At 41.6% G+C, this 27868-nt stretch overlaps 1 protein-coding gene across 8 annotated transcripts in view; it reads left to right on the forward strand.

Annotated features, from left to right (window-relative positions):
* TACC1 (transforming acidic coiled-coil containing protein 1) overlaps positions 1-27868 on the forward strand; it is a 60965-nt gene that overhangs the window by 4067 nt on the left and 29030 nt on the right. For all 8 annotated transcript variants that reach the window (XM_049771841.1, XM_049771843.1, XM_049771842.1 and 5 more), the window contains exon 3: positions 26345-27416. In XM_049771841.1, coding sequence (XP_049627798.1) covers positions 26345-27416 — 1072 coding nt within the window. The remainder of the gene's footprint in view (positions 1-26344; positions 27417-27868) is intronic.

Genomic DNA, 27868 nt, shown 5'->3' on the forward strand with positions numbered 1-27868 from the left:
AGTGGTAGAACATAGGTCAAGTGCTTGCCTTGCATGCAGCTGACCTGGGTTTAATCCCTGGCACTGTATATAGTAACCTGAACACAGCCAAGAATAAGTTCTGAGCACTCCCAGGAGTAATCCTTGTGCAGAGCCAAGAGTAATTCCACAGTACTTTAGTTGTACACCCCACCCAAAAAACAAGCAAACAAAACAAACTAAATTCTTAGTTGTTTTTCTTTTTAAAGAATTATTTTGTAGTCTTTGCATCACAAATAAATGTCTGTTCAGGAGTATTTTGAGTCTCTTTGAATTGCCAGGTTAATCATACTCTTGCCTTTCTGTCAGCTGGTGGACTGACATCCTGGCATATTCTTTGTTAATTGAATAGAGGCCTGTGGTCTGGCCCTCAGAGCCAGGGCGACCCAATTGTTTGGTTCTTCCTGTGCAGCTGACTCATTACAAGTGTTGGTACTTCTACTGCACGTTCTCTTTTGCTTTCTGTAAAAACTTTCTTTAGAGTGTCGTAGACCAGGACAGTGTTCTATGGCTTCATCTAGGATTATTATCACATATATCGGTATATTAGTGTAAGATTATTATTATATATTATGTTACGAATATAATTATTAATATATAATATATTACTATATATTAGTGTAAGAAAGAGTTGCTTCATTATTATAAAATTGGTCAGATTAGATCTTCCATTGGTTTTTGGTTTTTGGGCCATACCTGGTGGTACTTGGAGGTATACTCCTGGCTCAGTCAGGAATCACTCCAGATTTGCTCAGGGGACAGTATGGAATGCCTGGACTTGAACCCAGGCTGGCTGCATAACAGGCAAGAACCTACCACTATGCTATCTCTTTTGCCCCATTTTGTTTTTGTTTCTCTTTTTTGGGGACCATGATTGAGAGAGGCTGCTAGTGGGTCATTCCAGGCAGTGTTCAGAGAACCATGCAGTGCCAGGTTTCAAATTTGGGTCTTTTGCATGCAAAGGGTGCTGACCTCAGTCCATTGAGTTCTATCCACCCTTCAGTTTAGGATCTTAAAATCAGAGGATGATGACTGTTCACCAGCCTCACCATATCCTGCCCTCTTTGGCTCATCTACCCAACAGATAGAGCCTTTTTTTAACTTATTTATTAGTCCTGGGCTTATTCCTGATGGGCAGGGTGCCAATGGTGTACTGTAGCTGACCCAGGTCAGCTGTATGCAAGATAAGCACCCTACCTTCTGTGCTATGGCTTAAGTTTCTCTTCAGCCTTTTTGTTTGTTTTTAATTTTAATTTACTTTTGTTTTGGGCCACTCCTGGCAGTATTCAAGGGGTACTTTTGGCTCTGTGCTTAGGAATCACTCTTGGCACATATGGAATGCTGGGAATAAAACCCTGGTTGGCTGCATGCAATGCAAGTACCCTACCCCACTGTACTATCGCTTCAGCCCGATTTTCAGCCTTTTAAACCTATAGATCAAAAACTAAAAAAGTAAAACAAACAAACCCTGTGGATCAGTGTCTGTCTGCATAATAATAGTTCATGGACCAGCAGCTGTAACAGCAGTAGATCTCTGGTTTTCCACCTTTGTATACCTGCAGTCCAGAACTTATCTGTTGACTGTTTAAGACCACTGCTCTAGAGTTAAGCCAGAGTCCTGTCATGGTACAAGGTACATGTGAAACAAGGTATAGTTTTGAACAAGGAAGATGCCACTCGCCAGTTCTTTGAACTGAGGGCAGTGTCTAACTTTGGAATTTCGTTTTCATTGGATAAGTTTCCAGGGACTTAGCGACTGAAGTTTATTTTACTTTCATTCATTGGTTTTGGAGTCATCCAGTAGAGTTCAGGGACTACTCCTTGGAAGTGCACAAGGAACTACCTATGTGGGGTTTACTCAGACCTTCTACACACAAAGCAAATGCTCCAGCTCTTTGAGGTATATTCAGAGTATCTGAAATCTGTAGTACCACTCCCTAAAATTGAGTTGTTTGCTGCTCTAGAAATTAAAAGTGGATGAGACTTTGTTTTCTTTTTCATGCCACTTCCCTTCCTCCATTTCCCCCCACCACCAATTAAAGCAAATTCAGATCAATTAGTTAAGTAAAAATAAAATAGATGGGGCTGGAGCGATAGTGCAGTGGTAGGGCATTTGCCTTTCACTTGGCTGATCCAGGACAGACCTCGATTTGATCCCCAGTGTCCCATTTGGTCCTCGGAGCCAGGAGTGATTTCTGAGCGAATAGCCAGGAGTAACCCCTGAGTGTCACCGGTTGTGGCCCAAAACCTAAATAAATGAATAAATAAGTAAATAAATAAATAAAAATAAAATAGAACTCGAACATAAGAGTTTCTGTAGAATAACATAATGCTCTCTTATCAGTCATTATTGAGGTGAGTCATTCTGTGTTTGTTATATCTCTGCCTTCCTCCACGAAGGGTGTTGAAGCATCTTTTTTTCTCTATACTAAAAGGTTTATCTGTTAGGTGACATCATCTGGGAAGAGGCTTTCGAAAGAAATCCGATCTTAGGTTCATCTTTTTTTGAGTGTTCCTCTAGTCTAGTGGTTTTGGCCTCTAAAAAAAGCAGAGGCTATGCTCTGCATTTGTGTGTAAGGCTTTCCCCTTCATATGTGCCCCTATTAAAGATCAGTGCTTCTCAACACTTTTCTGACCATGCCTCCCTTCTAACCTTGTGTCCCCTCATACTGGTTGACCCTTAGTCTTTACCATAGCTCCCCCTCCATTTATATGATTTTCCTCTGTGGCCCCATATGGCCCTGGTTGGGAACAGCTGTTATAAAATACTGAGTTTTTGGGATTTGGGGGCTGTACTTGGCTGTGCTCATTCTCTTTGCTCTGTGATCAGGGTTTATTTCAGGCTGTGCTTGGGGTTTTGGGGACTGAAACTGGATTGCCACATCCAAGACAAGTGCATTATCTCTCAGGTATAAATCTAAATTCTTGTAGAAGAACTTATAAAGTCTTTCTAGTTAAATACCCCCAGTTTGGTGTGTTAACTAGGTTATTTCCTAAGGTTATTTCATAGTTTTTGGAGGGCCGGACCTCCCACAAGCTAAACAAATCCCTGATCTTCCAACCTCAGGTACTTGAAAGACTTACAGTAGTCCCCTATAATAGGAGAAACAAACATCACTCAGATGTTTATTGCTGGATGCCTTGTGGGGAACTGCAGACTTACATGTCAACACCACTTGGTATTCTAAATTTTAGCATTGTTTTTGTTTTGTTCCCTTTAGGCCACACCAGGTGCTGCTGGGGAGGCAGGAGAAAAGAGGGGTGTGTGGGGGAGGGGTTTGAAAAATGCCATACTGAGATTAAATCCTGGCCAGTATACAGCATATTGATTCATTCCTCTCTCGGGTTCATTATCATTATCTTAAACTGTTGGCCTAACTTAATGTGAGGGTTATGAAAAATTTGACAACCCCCAAATCAATTCATAATAATATATGTTCTAAATAAGGTATTGTTGGCAGTGCTTGTTTGTGTTGCATTTCTTGTGTGAAAGAGGCCCTCAAGTAGAAAAGCTTTCATGGAACAGAAAAAGTTGAAAAAGCCCTCATCTAGCAAAGTGACTCATAGACCAAACCTGACCTGTCATCTGTTATTGTTCAGCCTAAGAAGTAGGAATTGCCCATTGCTCAATTTGACTGGCTTAAAAAAAAAAAAAAAAGTAGGAATTGGTCATCTGTGTGCTATTAGGAATAAATTATGTATGTGATTTTCATTTGTTTGGGGGCCACACTGGAGGTTCTTATTCCTGGGCTTATTTCTGGCTCTGTGTTTAGGAAACACTCCCAGCAGTGGTCAAGGACCAGATGTGGTACTAGGGATTGATACTGGGTCTACTGCAGGTAAATCAAGTGCCTTAACCATTGTGATATCTCTCTGATTTTGGGGGAAGAAAATTATGTCGTGAAATTTATAAGAAATTCAAGTTTAAGCACCCAGAACTCCATTGAAAGGAATGTAGCCTTGGTGATTTATTAAAGTGTTGTCTGTTGCTACTTCAACAGTTAGTTCTTGGAACAGAGACTGAGCAGCCAAAACCTAGAATATTTAATGTCTGGTTCTTTACAGAAAGATTTGCTGACCTGTATTTACTTTTTTGTTGTTGTTGTTCTTGTTTTTGGGTCACACACAGAGGTGCTCAGGAGTTATCCTTGCTTTCTGCACAGGAGTTAAACCTGATGGGCTCAGGAGATGCCAGGGATCAAACCTGGCTCAGTTGCATGCAAGACAATTGCCCTATCTGCTGTACTGTCATTAACCCCTAAATGGTATCTTAGTGAAAATAAAAAGATTAACTCTATTTAGTCTGTTGCCACTTTTTTTTGGGGGGGAGGGCCACACCCAGTGGTCTGAGGAGTAATTCCTGGCTCTGCCCTCAGAAATACTCCCAGCAGGCTTGGGGACCTTATGGGATACAGATGATCCATCCTGGATTGGCCGCATGCAGCCCCAGTTTGCAACGTTTTAAAAAAAAAGACAAATGGGCCGGAGAGATAGCATAATAAGAAGACATTTGCCTTGCATTCGGGACAGGCATGTGGGACCCAGGACAGACCTGGGTTCGATTCCCGGCATCCCATATAATCTCCTGAGCCTTCAAGGAGCAATTTCTAAGTGCAGATCCATGATTAAATCCTGAGCACCACTGAGTGTGGTCCGAAAACCAAATATAAAAATATAAAATAAAATAAAATAAAAATCTTTTTTAAAAAGAAGGACAAATTTTTATCAGCAAATGAATTTGGGCAGTAGGTACATTAATGTAGGCTCATATGGTCAGGTAAGGCTAATGGTCTTTCTTGCAAAATAAAAATAAGTAACTGGTCTGGACAAAGTTCTAAGAAGTTAGGGAAAGAAACCAGGCTGTTTGAGAAATTATAATTTGATTGTATACTATATAATGTTATATATAATATATTCATATATGTAAGACCTAGAATAGAGCTCTTGTTTAAATATAAGCCTCAGGTTTTAAATTCTAAGGCTGTGAAACACATGTAAAAAACACAGCTCTGCAAACATTTTTCATTAAATTTCTTCAGAATCATTCCAAAATAATGTTTTTATTTTAATATTATCTATGGTATCGGACCTAAAAACTGCAGCAACATGATGTAGTTTCATCCCCTACCCCCATTTAATACTCTTAGTTTGCAATTTGGAGTATATAGGTTAGTAAGTGAGATAAAAAATATGCTTCCTTCTTAGTTTCTGTATTTTATTTTTTGTTTTAGGTCCACACCCAGTGGTATTTACAAAATACTGTAGTCACTGGGCTTGAACCCAAGCACCTTTTGCCAGCAAAGCCTGTTCTTTAACCAAGTGAGGGATCTTCCTGTTCCTTAATTGCTCTGTTTATCCCAGGATAAATGAACTGTGGAGAAAGCACCCCTACTTCCATATGATCTTTCACCCAAAGAAGATATTTTTTATTTATTTATTTGGTTTTGGGTCATAACCGGCTTTATTCCTGGCTCTATGCTTAGAAATAGCTCCTGCTAGGCACGGAGACCACATGGGATACCGGGATTCGAACCACCGGCAGTCTTGGATCGGCTGCTTGCCAGGCAGATGCCCAACTGCTGTGCTATCTCTCCAACCCCAAATCTTTTTTAGGAAGAAAAAAAAAAAAGCAGCTTTTCCAACAGAGATTTCATCTAGTGTGGAACTAGAGTAATTGAAAAAATTCAGAGGGCAAAGGCAAAGACTATCTGTTATGTATAAAGATTTTACTGGCTGTCAAAGAATATTTTTCTTTTAAAATGAATAAGAAGGGAACTGGAGTAATAGTCCAGCAGGTAGGGCATTTGCCTTGCCCTCTGGCTGACCCAGGTTTGATTCTTAGCATCCCATATGGTCCCCAAGCCTGTAAGGAGTATTTTCTGAGCACAAAGCCAGGAGTAGCCATTGAGCGCCACTGGATGTGGCCAAAAGCCAAACAAGGAAAAAAAAAAGATGAATGATAAATTCAGGGCCAGAGTACAATAGATTGGGCACTTGTTTTGCATGCAGTGGATTCAGATTCAATCCCTGACATCCCTTCTGATCCCCTTTGCCCAAACTCCACCAGGAATAATTGCTGAGTGCAGAGCCAGGAGTGAACCCTAAAACACAGCAAGGTATGGACCTCCTGCAAAAAAATTAGTAAACTAAGGGCAGGAGAGATAGCATGGAGGTAGGGCGTTTGCCTTGCATGCAGAAGGACGGTAGTTTGAATCCTGGCATCCCATATGGTCCCCCAGGCCTGCCAGGAGCGATTGCTGAGTGTAGAAAGCTAGGAGTGACTCCTGAGCGCTGCTGGGTGTGACCCAAAAACAAAAAAAAAACTAGTAAACTCAAGATGTTGATACAATATATTGTGTTGATGTAACTCATTTTAGTAGTTTAGATTTTGGTGCTAACTTAGGCATCAAATACAACACTGTAGCTTATTTTTGTTACCCTAATAAAGTTGTGTTGCAGTCATTAGCAATCAAAAAAGTTGTATTATAAAGAAATTTAATTTTTATGTTTAAATAGTCACATTTTTTAATTTAATAATTACTTTATTTAAGCACTGTGGTTACAAAATTGTTTATGATGGAGGTAAAGTGATATGCATAGTTCCCCTTCATTAACAGTAGTACAAACCACGGTGTCAAAAAGAGGGGAAAAGAAGGATGGATTAAGATGCCTGCCCAGAGGCAGGCAAGGTGAAACTGGGAGGAAAACTGAGAACTTGGTGGCAGGAAATGTTCATGGGTGAAGGATGATGTACACTGAACATTGAAATTCAATCATGAACAACTTTGTAATTATGGTTTTAGTATTACTTTCATATTATCTTTTCTTTTTTTCTTTTTCTTTTATTCCACAAATAAGTGAGATTTTCTATGTCTGTTCCTCTCCCTCTGACTCATTTCACTCTGCATAACATTCTCCAAATTCATTGTAGTCACAATGTTTTGTTTATATAATTATCTTTATTTAAACACCGTGATTACAAATATGATTATAGTTGTATGATTACAGTCATGTAAAGAACACCCCCCTTCACCAGTGCAACATTCCCACCACCAATTTCCCAGATCTCCCTCCTCCCCACCCCCCTACACCTGTACTGGAGACAGGCTTTCTACTTCCCTCATTCATTCACATTGTTATGATAGTTTTCAGTGTAGTCATCTCTCCAACTGCACTCATCACTCTAAGTGATGAGCTTCATGTCATGAGCTGCACCTACCAGCCCTCATCTCTCTTGTCTCTGAGATACTGTTAAAAATGTCTTTTATTGGGCCCGGAGAGATAGCACAGCGGCGTTTGCTTTGCAAGCAGCCGATCAGGACCAAAGGTGGTTGGTTCGAATCCCGGTGTCCCATATGGTCCCCCGTGCCTGCCAGGAGCTGTTTCTGAGCAGACAGCCAGGAGTGATCCCTGAGCAACGCCGGGTGTGACCCAAAAAAACAAAAACAAAAAAAAAATGTCTTGTATTTTTCTTAAAACCCACAGATGAGTGAGACTATTCTGCGTCTTTCTCTCTCCCTCTGACTTACTTCACTCAGCTTAATAGATTCCGTGTACATCCATGTATAGGAAAATTTCATGACTTCATCTCTCCTGACGGCTCATAGTATTCCATTGTGTATATGTACCACAGTTTCTTTAGCCACTCATCTGTTGAAGGGCATCTTGGTTGTTTCTGGAGTCTGGCTATTGTAAATAGCGCTGCAATGAATATAGGTGTAAGGAAGGGATTTTTGTATTGTATTTTTGTGTTCCTCGGGTATATTCCTAGGAGTGGTATAGCTGGAGCGTATGGAAGCTCAATTTCCAGTTTGTCACAATGTTTTTTAAGAGACCAGTAATACAGTTCAGAGGAAGCCAATGTAGTATGAACCATTTAGTCACCATCTTCTAAACTAACAGTGCCAAGAAGATTATCTTTTATCTACCCCAAACAGCAGTCTTGGGAGAATTTGATAACTTAGGGTTGTGAACTTATTCAGTTACTGTTGATGTGGTTATGGAAAGGGTTTGCTCTTAGTTCAAGATCTCACCCTCACTTCTGCATGTACAGGAGCTTAATTTTATGAGTTTACACGAACAAGATTAGATTCCTACTAATTAGAATGATAGTGACCATTTTCTGAAGAAGATATTAGCAACAATAATGGAGTATTTCATTAATTCCCGAGTGAACATATACTTTACCAGCTCTGAAGACACAGAATTCTTTCTAGTCAATTCAGGAACCATTTTTACTCAGTCATTACTAGAAAATAGAATAACAGAATAATAATACATTACTGATCTCCAGCTTTCCTACTATAGGACTCACCTAGCAGACCACCAATGTTCTTTTTTTTTGTTTGTTTGTGTTTATTTTACTATGTTTATTAGATGTATTGGTTTGTGTCTCTTCCAGAGCCCTATATTTTTTTGTTTTGCTTTGTTTGTTTTTGGGCCACACCCTGTGACACTGGGGTTACTCCTGGCTATGTGCTCAGAAATTGCTGCTGGCTTGGGGGACCATATGGGACATGGGAAACTGAACCACGGTCCGCCCTAGGTCAGCCGTGTGCAAGGCAAACACCCTACTGCTGCGCCACTGCTCCGGCCCCTCCTCTATGAGTTTTATGACAGTGATGATGTGAAGTAGTAGACATGTGACTTCCCTTTTTTGCAGAATGAGAAATTAAGGCCAGAACCTTTATTGCAAATGGTAGAGCAGGGTCGTAAAACCAGAGTTCTTTGGAACATACTCTTCTCCTCCTTGGGAACTTAAAAATCTCTATTGAATTAAAAAGAAACTCAAAAGAAATAAAGGTTTATGATACTACTAGGACAAAGCATAGAGTGTGAAAGGTAAGATTCTTTTTTCTTCTGATTTGCTTTTCGGTCACATCCTGTGGTGCTCAGTGGCTATCTCTTAAAAATCTTGGTATTTTTTTTTAAAATACCGCAGGTGTTATTGTGATACATACCATGTTGAAAGTTTAACCTATATTTTATGAATTTTGAACATCAGCACTTGTTATACAGTATTTGTTTGAGCATGCAAACGTCAGTTTTTGCAGTGTAGTTCAAATGAAAGCCAGAAACAAAACAAAAACCTTGCTTCGTGAAGCAGGACTGTGAGATTGAGAACATTTGCTTCAGCTTCTCAGTAAGAAATAGAGGAAATAGACGCATTTAGAAATAGCCTTTGCTTTCCTTCTCCATGTGAGTCATGATGTGTGGGTGAGGAGAGGCAGGTGCAGCCACCAGGATCTTTGCATGTATTTTGAGGTACGAAGATTCCATAATAACTTGTATTGTTGCACATGACTAGTTGCCTCAATATATTAGCAGCTGTAAACAATAAACACTTGCTATCTCACAGTGTTTTCATAGGTCTGAAAAGTTTTGACAAGTTTAGAAGCAGCTGAACTATGTGTTCTGGTTTGGTTCGAAGTCTGCCAGAACTAGTGTTTGAAAGCTTGACAGAGGTTAGAGCAGGATGGTTTCATGTTTATCTGATCTATTGCCTCCTTTGTAGAAAAAAAGAAAGAAAAAATTACTGTGTTTTCCTGGAAATTTACATTCTTTAAGTGAATAGAAAATGCTCCCCAGTTGCATCTATAGAATTGCCCTCTTGTTTTTCCAACATAAAGGCTAGCTACCTATAGCAGGGTCCCCCAACTTTAGAGGCCCACAGGCCACATGTGGCCTGCTGAAGATTTTTATCCAGCCAATAGGTGTTTTTACACCACTGCTTGTCTTGCTTAGCAGCTTACTAGTCCTGAGTACACATATGTGGGAGGTTAGCTGCACTCTCCTCCTCTCCTCTCTGTCTCTTGACTCCTCCTCTCAGTCTTGGGCAAAAGTACTGGTAAGTTTGTTGATTTAACTTTACTTGTTCCTCATTTTAAATATTGTATTAGTTCCCATTTTGTTTTTTTACTTCAAAATAAGATACGCGCAATGTGCATAGGAATTTGTTCATAATTTTTTTTAAACTACAGTACAGCCCTCCCAACGGTCTGAGGGACAATGAACTGGCCCCCTGTGTAAAAAGTTTGAGGACCCCTGACCTATAGAGTTACCTAAGAGTAGAGTCATCTAGGAACTCCCTTGTCTTCTGTGACTTAGCTTCAGGAGTCATACACAGTTATTTGCATGATAAACTTTTGGAAGCATAGATTAGTTCAAGTAGAGTGTGATTGGTGGAGGGACTCATTAGAGGTCACCCTGAGACTACCTATCACAAAAGTAGCCCCTTAAAAAAAAAGAAAAACAAAACAGGTCATAGATGCCTATGTCCTCTCTTGAACATAGATCTTTATCACTTCTGTATGTAAATTTATTTTAGTAAAACTATCTTAAGGAATAAAAATAATAAAAATAACATACTAGGGTGTGTAATTTCAGACACTGCCAGGTTTTTACATAACTTTTTTTGTGTGGCTCTTCCTTCTCTTTTCCCTCTCTTCCTGTTGCCCACTTTGGGAGTACAGAGGCAAAAGGAACAGGAAAAGAGAGTGGCTTTCTCCAATGTACCTGGCCTCTGGAAAGATGGCGTGTAACCTGTTTCTCTAGGGTTGCCACTCTCCCAGAGCTCCTTTCTTGCTGCACATTCCTCCTTCCCTTTATCAGTTCATTAGCTTCCCAGTTCCATGTGGGTGGTTGCTACTTTGTGGGAGAGGCAGTTGCTATTTTGCATTATCCAGTAATTATTTTTGAAGCTATGCACCTTGGGCTGTTTGGTAGCAGCAGAGAGAAATTACACAATCTGCACAGGAACTCCATCTGTTAGCACATATCTCTTTCCCTTGGGGATGGAGGAAGGGCCCTCTGTGGCTTCTGTCTGTGGCTGGGGGGTTCCCTACTCTATTTGAAATGTAATCTCAAATGAAAATAATTTTAAAACTGAGGATCATAGGTAAGGTGCAGGTACAGCAGGAAAGGTGATAACCTTGCTCTTAGCTGACCTAAGTTTGATCCTGGCACCTCATTGGGTCCCCTAAGCCTGCCAGAAATAAGCACTGAGCACTACCACATGTGGCCCCCAAACCAATAAATAAATAAACACATGAAATAGAAGCGTCTCAACTAAAACGAAAGTGGTGTCTATTGTTACAGGGGCTTCTCTAGATGGGCAGATATTTCCTGGTTACTCAGCTTCTCTCCCCGGCTCCCCCCACACACAACCTCTCATCCCTATAATTAGGGAAAAAATTTAAATTATATTGTAATGTTGACCTTCAGAGACTAGGTTTTAGGTCTCTTTAATTATTTTTTAACTTACTTTGGGTGGGATGTTTGGACCATACCCAGTGGTGTTCAGGGGTTTCTCCTGGCTCTGTGGTCAGAAATTGCTCCTGGCAGATGCGGGGGACCACATAGGATTCTGGGACCAAACCCAAGTTGGTCCCAGGTCAACTGAGTGCAAGACAAACACCCTACTGTTGTGCCAGGTCTTAAGTAGCATAAGGCCTTACTTTGAAAGTTGGAGTATTGGGCCCGGAGAGATAGCACAGTGGTGTTTGCCTTGCAAGCAGCCAATCCAGGACCAAAGGTGATTGGTTTGAATCCCGGTGTCCCATATGGTCCCCCGTGCCTTCCAGGAGCTATTTCTGAGCAGACAGCCAGGAGTAACCCCTGAGCACCGCTGGGTGTGGCCCAAAAACCAAAAAAAAAAAAAAAAAAAGTTGGGGTATTCTCTCATTCTCAGTCTTTACATTTTGTCAAGTTGATTTTGAGAATTTTGTTCTTTTAGATCATATTTAGATTACATCAGGTAGTGCTCATCGGCCACTTCTAACTTTGTGCATGGGGCACCCCTGTTGGTGTTCAAATAGCCAAGTGGTGCAGGAGATATTTGCCCAGGTCTCCCACCTGATAAAGCAACCCTTTGTTGCTAGTTCTAGTTCTTCCAGATTATTCTTTACTGAGGAATCTTAAGTTTTTGGAGTGAATCTCTTTTAGAAATGCAACAATATACTTCCCAGTTCTTAGAAAATAAAGCCATAAATCGCCCTTTCTGCGTGCGTTCTCTCTCTCTCTCTCTCTCTCTCTCTCTCTCTCTCTCTCTCTCTCTCTCTCTCTCTCTCTCTCTTTCTCTCTCTCTCTCTCTTTCTCTTTCTCTGATGAATTTTTGCTTTTATTTTGGGGAAGGGGTTTGGTGGGGGGAGTGAAGGAACAGATGATTTGTTGTCTTGGTTCTGGGGGTGGGGATGAATCACAGCGAGCAATTTTTTGATTTCTAGTTTTACTGTAATTGGTGAGACACATTAAGCACACAGAAGAGAATGTTCTTTTCTTTTTTCCCTTGACTCACAGCTTGAAACTCCCCCACCCTGTCATTCCCGTGCTTTTGGATAACCTGGGGTCTTTGTGGTTGTTCTGGGGAATGTGAATTATGCAGCTCACACCCTTAGGTTCCACCCTTTTAGAAAAGACCTATTTGCCCTATCCAATTGTCCCCCTCCTAGACAGTTGTGACTATTTCTCCATTTCAAGGCCAATGCCCCTAAGCGGCCAAGAACATTTCTATCTATAAAATATATTTTAAGTCTGGGGGAAGTCAGTCATGAAACTGGAGGAAAAAAAAACTCACATTTTGGATACTTGCCTGAATGCTAATATGTACCTTATTAACAGTCTCCTTGAGTCGGACCACTTTAGCAGAAAGAGGTGGCTCCAGTGCCAGAACCACACTTGTTTCTTTCCCAGAGGCCTCCATTCCAATTGGGAAAATGGGGGATGGGAGGGCAAGACCAAGGTGCATGTTCAGCAGTGGAGATTGATCGGAGCCATCGACTCTTGGACCCTCAATCACAGAGCTCAGCGTCTAGAGGGACCTGCCTCCTTTGTTTTTAGGGCGTTTGGTTTCTCTGGCTTCCCCAGAAATTTTAGCAGCAAACAGATAGTTTCAGCAAGGGAGTGGAGTATATGATAGAAGTTAAATGTTAAAAATTACAATAAAAAACCCTGACCTCGCACCACACTCTTCTCCCACACCCCCTGCCTAGCCAAAGCAAAAGCTTTTCTGTTTTTGACAATCATTATATTTTTGGTTTTTTTTTTTTCTTTTTTGGTTGTTGGTTGTTTTTTTTTGTTTGTTTGTTTTTTGGGCCACACCTGTTTGATGCTCAGGGGTTACTCCTGGCTAAGCACTCTCTCCTGCCCCTGGAACCTCTCTTTTAATATCTTACTGTAGAAAGAGTTGGGACATTTTTCCTCACTTCTCTTTAAATAGAATTTATTTAGCACATTGTAGGTTTCCCAAATTGATGTGATGGTGAGACCTATCACCTTTCTTAAGTATGTGTCTACAGGTGACACACATAAGCAACTATTTAAAGCATCTTCAGACATTCTTCGGAGTAGTGTGAACATTATATTAGGAACTGTGCCTGCTGTTACTCTCTGAGCACCCCGACCCCTCTCTCCCTCACTCTCTCTTTTCCTTTCTTCCTTTCCCCTCCTCTCTTCGCTCCCTCCTCTCTTCTTTACTTTCTCCCCTTTCCCTCCCTCTCCTCTCTTTCTCCTCTCATCTACTTGCTCTCTCATTTTCTTTCTCCCTTATTCTCTCTTCCTCCCTCTCTCCCTTTGTCTCCGCCTAACCTCCTTCTCTTTCCCAAGTGGGCACTCTTGGGCCCAGGAACCACTTGGGTTATAGTTGGTAGCAGTTCAATTCCATTTTTCTCTTTCTGGTTTTGGGATAAAATACCTGGTAGTGCTTCGGTGCTGCGCTCAGCTCTGAGCTCAGAGGTTGCTCCTGGAAGTACTCTGGAGACTGTGTGTGCTGGGGACCAAACTGTGGTCAGCTGCATGCATGGCAAGTGCCGTAACCTCTGTACTATCTCTCTGACCCATGGTGGTTCAGTTCTAGGACCAGAGAGTATCATGTTCCTGGATCCAGTAATGATGAGGAGCATCAAGACCACTTTCCCCACCTCCTCCCTCATACCCAGAGATGCTCAGGAGCCTCCACAGCTACAACTGACAGTGCTTGGGAGGTCATGTGGTACCAGATAGAATCCAGGTTAGATGCATGCTAAGCAAGCTGTACTGTCTACCAGTCCTTTTTTGTTTGGTTGGTTTTATTTGGGGCCAGAGGTTATTGCTGGCTTAGATCTTAGGGGTCACTCCCAGTAGTACTCAGGGAATCATACTGTGCTAGGAATCAAAGGACTCACAAGGACTCTCCAGGACTCACACAAGTCAGGTGGGTCTACCACTGAGCCACATATCTGGCCTTTTTCTCTTTAACAATAGATTTTAGGGGCTGGAGCAGTGGCGCCAGAGGTAAGGCGTCTGCCTTGCAAGCACTAGCCTAGGATGGACCGATCCCCTGGCAAGCCAGGAGCAATTTCTGAGCGCTTAGCCAGGAGTAACTGCTGAGCATCACTGGGTGTGGCCCCCCTCCAAAAAAAAAAAAAAAAAAACAACCCAAAAAACAATAATATTTTAGAGATATAACTCCCATGACACACAGTTAGATTTATTCACTTAAATGGTTTACAATTCTGTGGTTCGGGGTACAGTAGGAGTTTTGCTATTGACAATTAGAATTAACACTTTCTCTGTAGAAACTTCATTAACATTGATCTCTCATTCCAACCTTCCATTCCTACTTTATGTCTCAATAGGTATGATTATGTACATTTCCTATAAATTGTATGAGAAGATAACATAGTTATTTTTTGTGTGTGTGTGACTGGCTTAAGTTTACCATATTCAGGGTTTTTCTGCATTGTGGCTTGTATGCTCCATTTATTTATTTAATTTTTTATTTTGTTTTGGGGCCACACCCGGAGGCACACAAGGATTACTTCTGGCTCTCTGCTCAGAAATCGCTCCTGGCAGGCACAGGGGACCATACGGGATGCTGGGACTCGAACTACAGTTGGTCCTGGGTCGGCTGCTTGCAAGACAAACGCCTTACCAGTATGCTATCTCTCAGGCACCATTTATTTTTTGTTGATTAACATGCCATTATATGGTCCAGGGGTAACCTTAAATGAGAAAGCATGTTCTTAGCATGAATTTTAACCCACATTTCCCATGATTCCTGAGCACTGTTAGATATGGCCTTGGTGGTCTCTGCATGACCCCCAGTGGTCCTCAAACTATGGCCCATGGGCCACATATTGTATTTGTATCTGTTTTGTTTCTTCATTGCAAAATAAGATATATGCAGTGTGCATAAGAATTTGTTCCTGGGGCCGGGAAGGTGGCGCTAGAGGTAAGGTGTCTGCCTTGCAAGCATTAGCGTAGGATGGACAGTGATTCGATCCCCTGGCATCCCATATGGTTCCCCCAAGCCAGGGGCGATTTCTGAGCGCATAGTCAGGAGTAACCCCTGAGCGTCAAATGGGTGTGGCCTGAAAACCAAAAAAAAAAAAAAAAAAAAAAAGAATTCATTCCTAAGTTTTGTTTTTACTATAGTCAGACCCTCCAATGGTCTGAGGGACAGTGAACTGGCCCCCTGTTTAAAAACTTTGAGGACCCCTGATCCAGGCCAATGTTTGGTCAAAAAGTGGTCCTGGGTCTCCAGAATTGCTGGGTGTGGTTTCTAAAACAATTATTTACTCATTCATCAGTTGATGATGAGCATTTATTTGGGCTATATCCACTTTTAAACTATGAATGTGTCCTTACACTGTATATGTGAATTCTGTGGGTTATAAAGTAATCATTTGTAATGTTTTGATGAACAGCCTTTTCCAAAATGGTTGTACCACTTTTACACTTCTGTCAGTGGTATTGGTTTTTGGACTGCATCAGCTCATTGCTTACTCTTGGCTCTGCATTCAAAGCCATTATTATCTGCATTCATTATTACTCCTTGAGGTACTTGGAGGACTGTATGGTGCTAAGGATCAAACCTAAATTGGCTATATGCAAAGTAAGCACTCTTAACTGCTGTTCTATCTCTCCAGCCCCACTATCAATGGTATTTTAGTATTTTAATTTCTAGAGACACGAAACACTATGTATATGTACCTAAGATTCTTTATCCTAAACATCTATTCTTGGATACTTGGGTTATTTCCAGATTTAGGTTATTATGAACTGTACTGCAAAGAGTGCGAATATCTTTTGTAGAGTTTTGGGGATCTTGGAGTAGATGTTGTGAAATGGAATTGCAGGGCTAAAGTACAGTGTGTAGGGGCATTTACCTGCAGGTGACCAACTAAGATTTGATCCCCCTCCCAGTACTTCATATTGTCTGTCAAGCTTACCAGAAGTAAGCTCAAGTTACCATCAAGTGGGCTTTCGTCCAAAAAATGCAAAAAGAAATGAAATTGCTAGGTCATGTGGAAAGTCAGTTCCAGGTATTTAGAGACATATCCACAATGTTTTCCAAACTGACAGGACCATTTGTCTTTTTCTAGCTGTTTAAGTTAGGTTATTTATGTAAACATTTTCTTGATTTTTTTTTTTTTTTTTTTTTGTGATCTTTGCTGTAACATTGAGCATTGTTATAGCATTGCTATAAAGTTTCCTCTTAATAGCACTTTTGTTCTGCCCCATGTATCCTGGTAACTCTCATATTCTTTTTACTTTGTTTCTAAGAATTCTTAGATATGTATCCTCTCTGACCTCTGGTTGTTCAGTAGTGAGTTGTTTAATTTCCAGGTGTTATGTTTGTGTGTAATTTCCTTTATCAATGCAGTATGTTCTTGGAGGATAGTTTATTTAATTTCTATCCACTTGATTTTTTTGGAGGTATGTTTTGTGACCCAGCATGTTGTCTATCTTGTAGAATGATCCATATGCACTAGAGAAGAATGTGTGTTTGTTTGGGAACTGAGCCCTGTGTATATCTCCTAAGGCTGTCATTGCCACTTCTTCCTTCAATTCCTCCCTTTCTTGCCTTTTTTATTCTGCTTAATCTAGAACTGATAAAGTGATGTTAAAGTTTCTTATACTGTGCTATGTCATTATCTTCCTTCAGGTCTGTTAGTAATTGTTAGAAATATTTTGATGGTTCCTCATTAGGTGCATAAATGTTTAGGAGTATTAAGTTTTTCAGGATGTCTGTGTCTCCTTAGTCAGCAACAAACAAACAACCCCGGGATCTACAGCAGGTATTCAGAGACTATATTGCATTGTACTTGTCTGACTTGGGTTCAGTCTCTGATATTCTGAGCCTGTCAGGTGTGATTCTTTTTTTTTTCTTTCTTTCTTTTTTTTTTCTTTTTCTCTTTTTGGGTCACACCTGGCAATGCTCAGGGGTTACTCTTGGCTCTGAACTCAAGAATCACTCCTAGCAGGCTCTGGAGACCATGCAGGGGTGGTGAACAAGTTCGACACAAAGAGCCAAAATTTTAAACTGAGAGTCAGAGAGCCACACCATGCAGTGACCTGCCAAAACAGACAAACACTCACACAAAAGTATCTAATTTTCACAATAATCTATTAAACACATATTGCATTTTGCCATTTTGAGTGAGGGTCAAAATCCTGCAGTGATGGTGAGGGTGTGCAGTGTCCTCCACACTCAGAACTAATGGCAAGACGTGGCCCAACATGTGACACAGGATCCCCCGCTTGCTGGCACGTGCAGTTGTTTCCGAGGGATGGGAGACGGGAGGACACAGCCTGGGGGCGAGACTATGTGCTCTGAGATCTCTCCTCAGAGGGTCCCTCCTCAGAAGCAGCAGAACAAAATCCAAACTTGGCAAAGAGCCGCATTCATTTTGGCAGGGAGCCGCATGCGGCTCTGTTCGCCACCCCTGCTGTATAGGATACTGGGGGTTGAACCCAGGTTGGCCACTACCCATCGTGCTATTGCTCCTGCCCCAGGTGTGATTTTTGTGTGCAGACCCAGTATAACTCCTGAGCAAAAGAAATGACCGTCTCTGTTCATGTCTCTGTTCATTAACCTCTTTTTTGTGTATGTGGGTGGGGGGAGGATGCCATAACCAGCAGTGCTCAGGGTTTACTGCTTGCTTTGTGCTCAGGAATCACTTCTGACAGGCTCAGAGGATCCTATGGTATACTGGGATCGAATCAGGATCAGTCAGGTGCAGGACAAACTCTCCTTCCCTGCTGTGCTATCACTTCAGCCCCATTAACCTCTTTTTAAACTTGAATTCTGTGCTTTGTGATGGAAGCCATCTTGCCCTTTAAAGGCAGGATGTTCATTTGAAATACTTTCCAGTCTTTGACTTTGAGCCCGATTTCCCTGACTGTTGAGATGTCTCTTGTGGGTTGTGAGATCTGGGCTTCAACCTATTCCTAGCCTGAGCACTATTAAGGGGGATCCCTTCTGAGAGGAGACCTTGTTGTATAATAATTGAAAAGCCTGCACATATCCCATTTACTAGATCTTTAACAAAGCCATTCAAATTGTGTGATATACTTCAGGTTCTAATGATGTGATAGTAATTTAGAGACCCATTTGTTAGCTCACTTCCTCACTTGTGTGAGATTTGGGTACAAAATATGGAAGGTTAAGAAGCTAAAGTAGATAGGTCTGGGTCCTTCCCGAATATCCAGGCCTTTTACTTTTTTTAACTCATTCTGTTTGACTTGCTGCAGAGGACTCTACTCTGTTGGTGGCTTCTATGCTACTTTGACATCTAATTTGATGCATTCATACTGGTTGTCAGTATTGAAAATATCTGGAGGTGTCATGCATCTGCATATGAAGATATGTTCCAGGATCTGTGGAGAGTTGGGGAGCATGAGCTGACATAGCAGCAGCTGTGGGCTTGTCTGTGGATATTGGGCTTTGGGGATAATGGAGGGATGGGGAGAACTATCCATCCTCACTTGAAGTTCTCAGCCCAAGTTCTCAGATTTGGTGTGTTTTTTTTTTTGTTTTTGATTAGGTGTCTTAGTATGTTTGTTTGGGTCACTCCTGGAGACGCTCAGGGGTTATTCCTGGCTCTGCACTCAGAAATCAGTCTTGGCAGGCTCGGGGGACCATATGGGATGCTGGGAATTGAACCAGGGTCCGTTAGGAGTTGGACGCGTGCAAGGCAGATGCCCTTCCACTGTGCTATCGGTTAGCCCAGGTGTCTCAGTAAAAATTAGTGGTAAAGTGTTGAAGTTGGGTCATTGGTGAGGTAACAGTTGCCGAGTTTGGCTGCAGCTGCTGAGGTTTGGACAAGACAGGAACTTAAGACCACCTCAGAGTTTTCATCTGTGAGACTTGTGTACCTATGAATTTCCCAAGCGTTGGGTTGCATCTCTTTAAAAAATAAATGTGTCCATGGAGCTAGCTGATGAGCTGACTGGCAGTGACTATAGGCTGTGTATGTGTCTTGGTTTTTTTTGTTTCTTTGTTTGTTTGCTTTTGGGGGGGCCACACCTGGTGACGCTCAGGGGTTACTCCTGGGTATGCACTCAGAAATCACACCTGGCTTGGGGGACCATATGGGGCACTAGGGGATCGAACCTTACCGTTCCATGCCACCACTCCGCCCCTTTTTCTTTTTCTTTTTCTTTTTTTATTTAAACATAGTGCTAAGAATAGGACTTTCGTATCACACACAGAAGAGGACTGTTATCAATGCATTGTCCCATCTTTTCTGTTTTTTTTGTTCCCTTCTGTTCATAGAAATTGGGAGCTTCTTTTGTACATCTGGTATATGTGAGCTTGTCAAGGCTTTCAGTAAAGTAGTAATTTGACTCTCCCTGGAAATGAATGTTCTGTATCTTTATATTTATTTCCTTTAGGTGGAGGTAGTTTGGCTACTCTCATCAATGTTTCAGGGTTGCTGGGGTCACTCCTGGTAGTACTCCAGGAATCAAACCTGAGATTCCTACATGCAAAGTATGTGTTTCAGCTCTTTGCCTCCCACATGACGATTCTTCTATAGATATTTTATTTTTTATTTTGAGGCTACACCCTGCAACACTCATGGGCTTTACCCAGCTTGGAGCTTGGGGATCAAATCCAGGCATTCTATGTGCAAAGCATGTGTTCCCCAGGCTTTCAAGTTGTTACCCCCTATACAATTTTATGTTCTATAAATGTCAGTGGTAATGAGTTTGCTCTTCCAGCCCAGATTTTCCCTTGAATGCTTATCTTGTTTGCTTATCTGTTTCATTACTGCCTGTTGTTCTTTTGTTCTTTCTCTTTCCTCCCACCACATCCTTTGAAATAAAGTTCAATATAAACTTCAGGGCCGGAGAGATAGCATGGAGGTAAGGCGTTTGCCTTGCATGCAGAAGGACTGTGGTTCGAATTCCGGCATCCCATATGGTTCCCCAAGCCTGCCAGGAGCAATTTCTGAGCATAGAGCCAGGAGTAACCCCTGAGCGCTGCCGGGTGTGACCCAAAAACAAAGATAAATAGATAAATAGATAGATAAATAAATAAATAAATAAATAAATAAATAAATAAATAAATAAATAAATAAATAAATAAATAAAAAAACGGTCTCTCTCAGGCTAGAGCGATAGCCTAGTGGTAGGGCATTTGCTTTGCACGCCTTGCCCAGGACGGACCTGGGTTCTATCCCCAGCTTTCTATATGGTCCCCCAAACCAGTAGCAATTTCTGAGCACATAGCCAGGAGTAACCCTTGACTTTTTGCTGTACTTTATTCAACAAAGCCTCAGCCCCCCCTTCAGAGAAGGAAATATTCATTCAACATTGTATCTGGGGATTTGTCTGTCTTTTTGTTTGGGGACCACGATCATGAGGTGCACATTACCCAGGATCTAACTGGTCTCTTGCATGCAAAGTGTGTGCTTTGGCCCAGTGATTTATTTTATGATTCCTCTGAGGTTTCATTCCCATCCTGGCTCTTCTGTTCAGATAGCCGTTTGAACCATACATAATATACTTTTCATTCTTCCTTTTTTTTATTTCATTGATTCTGATAGGTTTACAAAATTATGGAACTTTTTTTTTTTTTTTTTTTTTTTGGTTTTTGGGCCACACCCGGTGGTGCTCAGGGGTTATTCCTGGCTGTCTGCTCAGAAATAGCTCCTGGCAGGCACGGGGGACCATATGGGACACTGGGATTCGAACCAACCACCTTAGGTCCTGGATCGGCTGCTTGCAAGGCAAACGCCGCTGTGCTATCTCTCCGGGCCCAAAATTATGGAACTTTAGGGATTTCATGTCATACTTCTGTGTGTAATTGTCATCACTCCACCACCCAAATCATCTCACAACCAAGAACATGCCTATGCTCCCTCACCCATCCCTACCCCTTCCCCATAGGTGACCACTGGGTTTCACACTGAGTCTAGGAGTTAGTTCTCATTTCTTGCCAGTTTATTTGACTTAGTTATTAATATTCCACACATGAGAAAATCATCTAAAATTTGATGAACCCAGCTGAGGGCGACCATGTGCAAGGCAAATGGCCTATCCAGGGAGGGAGGGAGGGGGGAGAAGAAGGAAAAAGAAAGGGGGAGGGGAGGGGAAAGTTAATTGAGTTTACTTCATATTGGTTACTAGCCAAAATATAGTCAAATTAGTCAGATGTATGAAATCAAGTATACTCTTTCAATTATTGTTGCCTTTTTCAGTTTTTTTTTTTTTTTTAATTCTTTAGTTTTCGAGGGAACCAAACTTAGTGGTGCTCAAGACTTACACCTGCCTCTGTACTCAGGGATCATTCCTAGAGTAATCTAAGGAGTGCCAGGGATTGAATAGGTGACAGCTGTGTGCAAGGCTAGTTCTTTAATCTTTTTTACTTTCTTTCCAGCTCTCCTGTGTGTATGTGAGCTTCTTTTATTGTGTTAAAAGATAAAATTTTATACTTTTTATTACTTTGTTTCTCTTGCTATCAGAATTGAGTCTTTGAATCCAACTCTGATACTGAAGTCCTGGAACATATCTTCTATGTATTTTATACTTTCAGGTCTGATATCTCACTTTTAAGATTTCTTTTTGTATGGTATTAAACAGTAATCAAGATTCATTTCTCTCTCTCTCTCTCTTTCTCTCTCTCTCTTTCTCTCTTTGCATGTAGCAGTCCAGTTTTCCTAGAAAAATTTTGGAAGATACTTTATCCATTTTATGGATCTGGCTCTTTATATCAAGGTTATAATATAGATGTATTTGTAATATAATGTAATGAGAATAGTCTCTTTTTTGTGGTTCCAAAGCAGTACTCAAGGTGCCACTCCTTGATAGTTGGCCACCGGGGCCATACAGTTCCATGAATGGCTTAATGATGTGTTGGAGGCTTCTGGGGTAGCCCTGAAAGTGCTGGGGAACTTCAGACCATACCCACTGGTGCTAGGGGGCCTATGCAGTACTAGGGATCAAACTTAGGTTCCTCAGCATTCAAGGTATATGCTCTTGACCACCGAACTATCTATCTCCTTGGCCCCAGGAGAATTGCCCTCTTAGGAGCTATAAAATTGGGTTGAGAAAATTGTACAATGAGTAAGGCATTGTCCTTGCATACTCCCAGCTGATCCCCTACCAAGCCCCGCCATCTGTGATTCATGAACACAGGACAAAGAATAAGCTGAATACTGCTGAATATGGCCCCAAATACAAAAACAAGCAACCAAAACAGAACCACAAATTTGGTTCCAAAATATAGGGTAGTGGTCCTAAATGCCAGATTGGATTTTCTCCTTTGGATAATGCTCTGATGTAATTATTAATTGAATTTCAAGGGTTTTAAGGACTGAACCCATGTTTTTTCTCCTCCTCTCCTCTCTCTCTCTCTCTCTCTCTCTCTCTCTCTCTCTCTCTCTCTCTCTCTCTCTCTCTCTTCCCACCCCTTCTTTCTTTGTCTTAGTTAGGGATAGGTTTTTCTTACATGTGAATTAATCATATCCTAAATGAGCATAAAAAGCTTCTAGTTCTTCCAATATTTATGGGCACTTCATGAGCTTTTTAGAGCTTGGGGACACTGGTTATTGAAAAGAATTATTTCTTTTTAATAGCATTAGTGGTAAATGTGACAGAAATGGAAATGTTAGTCTATTTTTGGACCATCTTATGTTTGTTTTTAATTTATCTACTAATGCAATCTCTGTTCATTAGACTAGGCATGCTGTGCTTGTCAGAACTGAAGAAACAATTATTTTAGGGAGAAAGTTTTTTAGCCCTTTGAAAGATTTGTAGGGATTTCAGGACTTTTGTGAAAGTGGAAGAATGAATAAAGGTCAGTTAGTTATATAATTTTTTAGATGAGAAGCAAGTATGACAGCTGTGGCTAAAACTGGAAATCTGGGGAAGAGGAGTCTCCTGAGACCCTGAGTATTTTACTTCTTACTCAAGGTTTTTTATAACCTTGAATTCAGATGTCATACCTGAATCTAGGTTCTGCTTTAGGGCAGTCCTAAGTATATGAGGTTAGCTGGTACTGGGTCTCTGCTGATTGAAATGCAAATGAGGTCATATTCTTTTGAGTTCTGTGCTTAGCTTGAAACTAAGAAAAGAAAAAGATACTCCCAGGGGCCAGAGACATAGCATGGAGATAGAGTGTTTGCTTTTCATGCAGAAGAAAGGTGGTTCGAATCCCGGCATCCCATATGGTCCCCCAAGCTTGCCAGGAGTGATTTCTGAGCATAGAGCCAGGAGTAGCTCCTGAGCACTGCCGGGTGTGACCCAAAAGCCAAAAAAAAAAAAAAAAAAAAAAGAACTCCCTTTCTGATAGCTAATAGTTGGTAGTGCTATCCCGCCCTTGTCTCTAACCTTGCCCCCACAGTCATCTCAGGCCTGAGCAGCGATAACCCAGAGGACTAGGCTGCTTAGACTCCTTTGAGACTAAGAGCATACAGAAGAATACAGAAGAGTTATATGACCTTAAGCTTTTGTCTTAAATTTGTAACTAGCTCCCAATAACACATAAACTTTGAGTTGCCTTTATAACTGTTGCCTATATTAAATAATGGTCAAGAGGCTGCAGTGAATAGCACAGAGGGGAGAGGCAGTTGACGTTCTCTTTTCTTCTTTTGTTCTCTTTTCTTTTTGTTTTACTGTTTAGGCATTTTGGTTGTGGGGCCATACCTAGTGGTGCTCATAGGTTACTTCTAGCTTTGTGCTCAGGATTGCTGCAAGTGTAACTTAGGGGGACCATGTCTTGTTGGGGATGAAACCTAGATTTTTTCCATGCAAACCATTCCTTCAGCCCATTGAACTAACTCTCTCTCTCTCTCTCTCTCTCTCTCTCTCTCTCTCTCTCTCTCTCTCTCGTTACTTAGGTATTTTTAAAAGGATGTTCCAGGTTCCAGGTATCTGGTCCCTAGTGTTGCTATCAATACATATCAAACCCAGGCCTCTGGCATGCGAAACATTTGCTCAGTTCTTTTGAGCTGTCTACCCGGCCCTGCATTTGTATTTTTTTTTTTTTATAAATTATCTTTATTTAAACACTGTGATTACAAATATAATTGTAGTTGTATGATTACAGTCATATAAAGAACACCCCCCCCCCTTCACCAGTGCAGGATTCCCACCACCAATTTCCTGGATCTACCTATTCCCCACCCCACCCACACCTGTACTCGAGACAGGCTTTCTTTTTCCCTCATTTATTCACATTGTTATGATAGTTTTCAGTGTAATTATTTCTCTAACTGCACTCATCACTCTATGTGGTGAGCTTCATGTCATGAGCTGCACCTACATGGGAAGATGGGGGGAAATAAGGGTTGAGACTGAAGCAGTAAAATATTAGAAATGAGATTTGTAGGGCAGTATCAAGGTCACAATACAAGATGGATGTTATGGATATATAAAATATATGCATACAATGCTATCAATAGGTAAACAAGGAGAAAAAATTCCAGTGACTGTCCCAACATAAACCAGTGCTAGAACGGCCCACCCTCCTCTCAAAGCACATTCCCATTAGTGTAGGGAGAGGTAGGGGGAAAGCCTGTTGACCCCTATAGAGTCTACCTAGACCGGCGCCCAGGGAAGGCCTGAAGTCCAAGGGAGAAAAAGGGGGACGGCTGGGGGCCTGCCAAGCCTCCCAGCACTCCCTAGGCTAGGGAGAAGGGCTCTGGTATGGGGCCTCCCCAAACCCCATACCTGGCAAGAGCTGGTCTCCAGAATCAAGGAGGAAACCGGAAGCCAGATGTCTGCCCGCCCTCCTCCTCATGCACCTCCCCCCTGGAGTACCACTAAGAGTCCACCTGAACCCTGCATTTGTATTTTTAAAAAACATTTTGAAATATAACATCACAGATTTTTTGAAATTTAAAAAGAAGTATCAATACTGTGTATTTTTTTTCTTGTATATTTATCTTTGGGGATGGCTCCCCAAGAGTGCTCAGAAGCCTAGGGTTCCTCTTGGTGATTCTTGCCCAGCTGGGCCTGTGGTTTAGTGCAAAGGCCTGAAGATGCAGTGCTGAGGTTTACCTGGGCCACCCCAGCAGTATTCCAGGTCCTCCAGGATCATACCTGGGAATAGTTGTAGGACCATGTGGAACCAGGAGAGATGCAAGACATGCAAGGCATGTCACTTAATCTTTGTATTCTTTCTCTTGCCCTAGATATATATTGGGGTGGGGGGTTAGGCCACACCCAGTGACACTCAGGGATTACTCCTGGCTATGCACTCAGAAATCATTCCTGGCTTGTGAGGGGGGACCATATGGAACCCCGGGGTGAGGGGGGTCGAGCCTCGGCCTGTCCTAGGTTAGCGCATGCAAGGCAAACACCCTACTGCTTGTGCCACTGCTCCGGTCTCCCAGTTATATATTTTAAAACAAAAGTTAAATTGGACATTAAGATGGAAGCTTAATTTTTTAATATCCAAAGATTAAAATCTACTTTCTGTATGAAAATTATACCGAGTAATCAACAGGGCCTAAAGTTTCTTCAGACCCAGTATTTTAATCTGCAGAAATTTGACATCATATTAACATACTTGGCAATAGCCCCATATCTATTTAGACTTCTTCTAAGTAACTCTTTTTGTGTGGGGAGTGGGGTCAACTCCAGTGGTGTTCAAGGGTTACTCTGGCTCTTTACTCAGGAATTAGTGGAGGGCCATATGGGTTGCCGGCTCCTAAGTAATTCAACTTGGTATAATTATTATTTGTATATTGGGGATGGAAAATTTTATTTTTGGCATTAGTAAAACCTTTTTTTCAGTATGCACTGACATTTTTTATTTTGAGGCCACACCCAGCAGTGTTTTGGGGCCACTCCTGGCTCTTTACTTAAAGAATCATTCCTCTACTTGGGATCGACCACATGGGTATCAAAACAGGGTTGGATGTGGACCAGAGAGTGCCCTACCTGCACTACTAGTTACTGCCAAGGCCCCAACACTGTCATTTTTATTGAACATTAGTGATGGTTAGTGAAAGCAAAGAGGGACATATATACTGTTTGTGAATTAAATTAATAAAGAGTATTTGCCAGTGCCAGAAAAGATCATTCTTTAACTGATGGCTTTTGTGTTTTGTTTTAGAGTCACAGGTAGCAGAAGTGGTTGAAAAATGTTCATCAGGTGTTTGTTCTGGATCCTCCGAAAATGAGATTTCACAGCAGACTGTTGAATCTCACTCAATCAAGAATTTTAAAGAGCCTGAACCTGATGTTAGCAAAATTTCCATAGTGAGGCCATTTTCAATAGAAACCAAGAATTGTAACGATATTCCATCAGTCCTTGAAGAAAATACAGCTTATGGCTCTGAAACCTCAGTCTCATGTGCAGAATTGCCCTCTGGCCTGCAAGAATCTATCCAAGACAAGGGTATGACAGAAGACACCATGGGGGTCATGTTGGAGGAAGCTTCTGTGGAAGCTGATCTCAAGGCTGACAACTACCCTGAGCCTGTGACCTACAGAAGTAAGCTCAGAAAACCGAAACCTGTCTCTCTGAGGAAGAAAATAATTGCTTATGAGTTGTCAGAGTCGGAAGCTGCTCTGGAGCACACATCTCTGGTCTCTTTCAGTGCAGAAGTGGATGGAAAAGCAAAGCCTTTGCTAGAAGGTTTCGGAATCCAGAATTCTTATTCTGAGTTGCAGGAAATATCTAAGGTTCCCGGGAGTGATTCAGGGCCTGAGCTGCTGGAGGAGTCACAGAGTTCACCTCTAAAGCTTGAGTTTGATTTCGCAGAAGATGGGGAAAACGCTGAGTCCAGGAAAGCCCTTCCAAAGAAACTTGGCAGGAAATTGGGTAGCAAACAAACCCCCAAGGTCCAGCAAGATGCTACCAGTAAGCCAGCAGGCACCAGAGGTACAGAACAGCCTCCAGTCCCCACAACAGATGAGTCCCCTTTGTCCCCAGCCGGATCGAAGCCGGATCCTAGTCTGTGTGATGTCCCCACCAGTGGTACCTTAGCAACAGAGTCTACATTGCAGAACTCCCCTCCCCTCTCCTCTAAAGGATCCTACCACTTTGATCCAGATAACTTTGAATCCATGGATCCCTTTAAACCAGCCATGGCTTTTCCAAGCAATGACTTTTGCTCTCCTCCTGCTAATCATAGTAATGAAATCTTAGAGTCACCCAAGAAGGCAAAGTCGCGTTTAATAACGTGAGTGATGAGGCGTGTGAGTGTTGCGTTTTGTGTGTGTGTTTTTTTTTCCTGAAAGTTGAGCAGCCAGCTGCTTTAGGTTGTGGCAACTTGGAGTTATTTTTAAATGCAGTGAGACTCAGGCAAAGTGCCTTACTTTATAGTGCAGGATTCATTCTTGTATGGAATCAGAAAAACTAAAGGCCTCCTTTTTTATATTTCTGCCTTCTTTCTAATCTTCTTATTTAGCTAAACTTTTTTCCCTTCATTTGTGAGGTGGGGGTGAAAGAATGAGGGAAAATGAGAACAGAAATTTTGATGGTTTTGCTGAAGTACTGTCTGGAATATCATAAGTTGCTTCATTTACTAAATAACTAAGTGTCAATGCTGTTTTCAGATTTTGTAAAAATCTGGAGGGGGCCAGAGAGGTAGCACTATGGTGTAGGGCATTTGCCATACATGCTGCAGCTGAC

The sequence above is a fragment of the Suncus etruscus genome, chromosome 4 (assembly GCF_024139225.1).
Source record: "Suncus etruscus isolate mSunEtr1 chromosome 4, mSunEtr1.pri.cur, whole genome shotgun sequence".
NCBI classification, from domain to species: Eukaryota; Metazoa; Chordata; class Mammalia; order Eulipotyphla; family Soricidae; genus Suncus; species Suncus etruscus.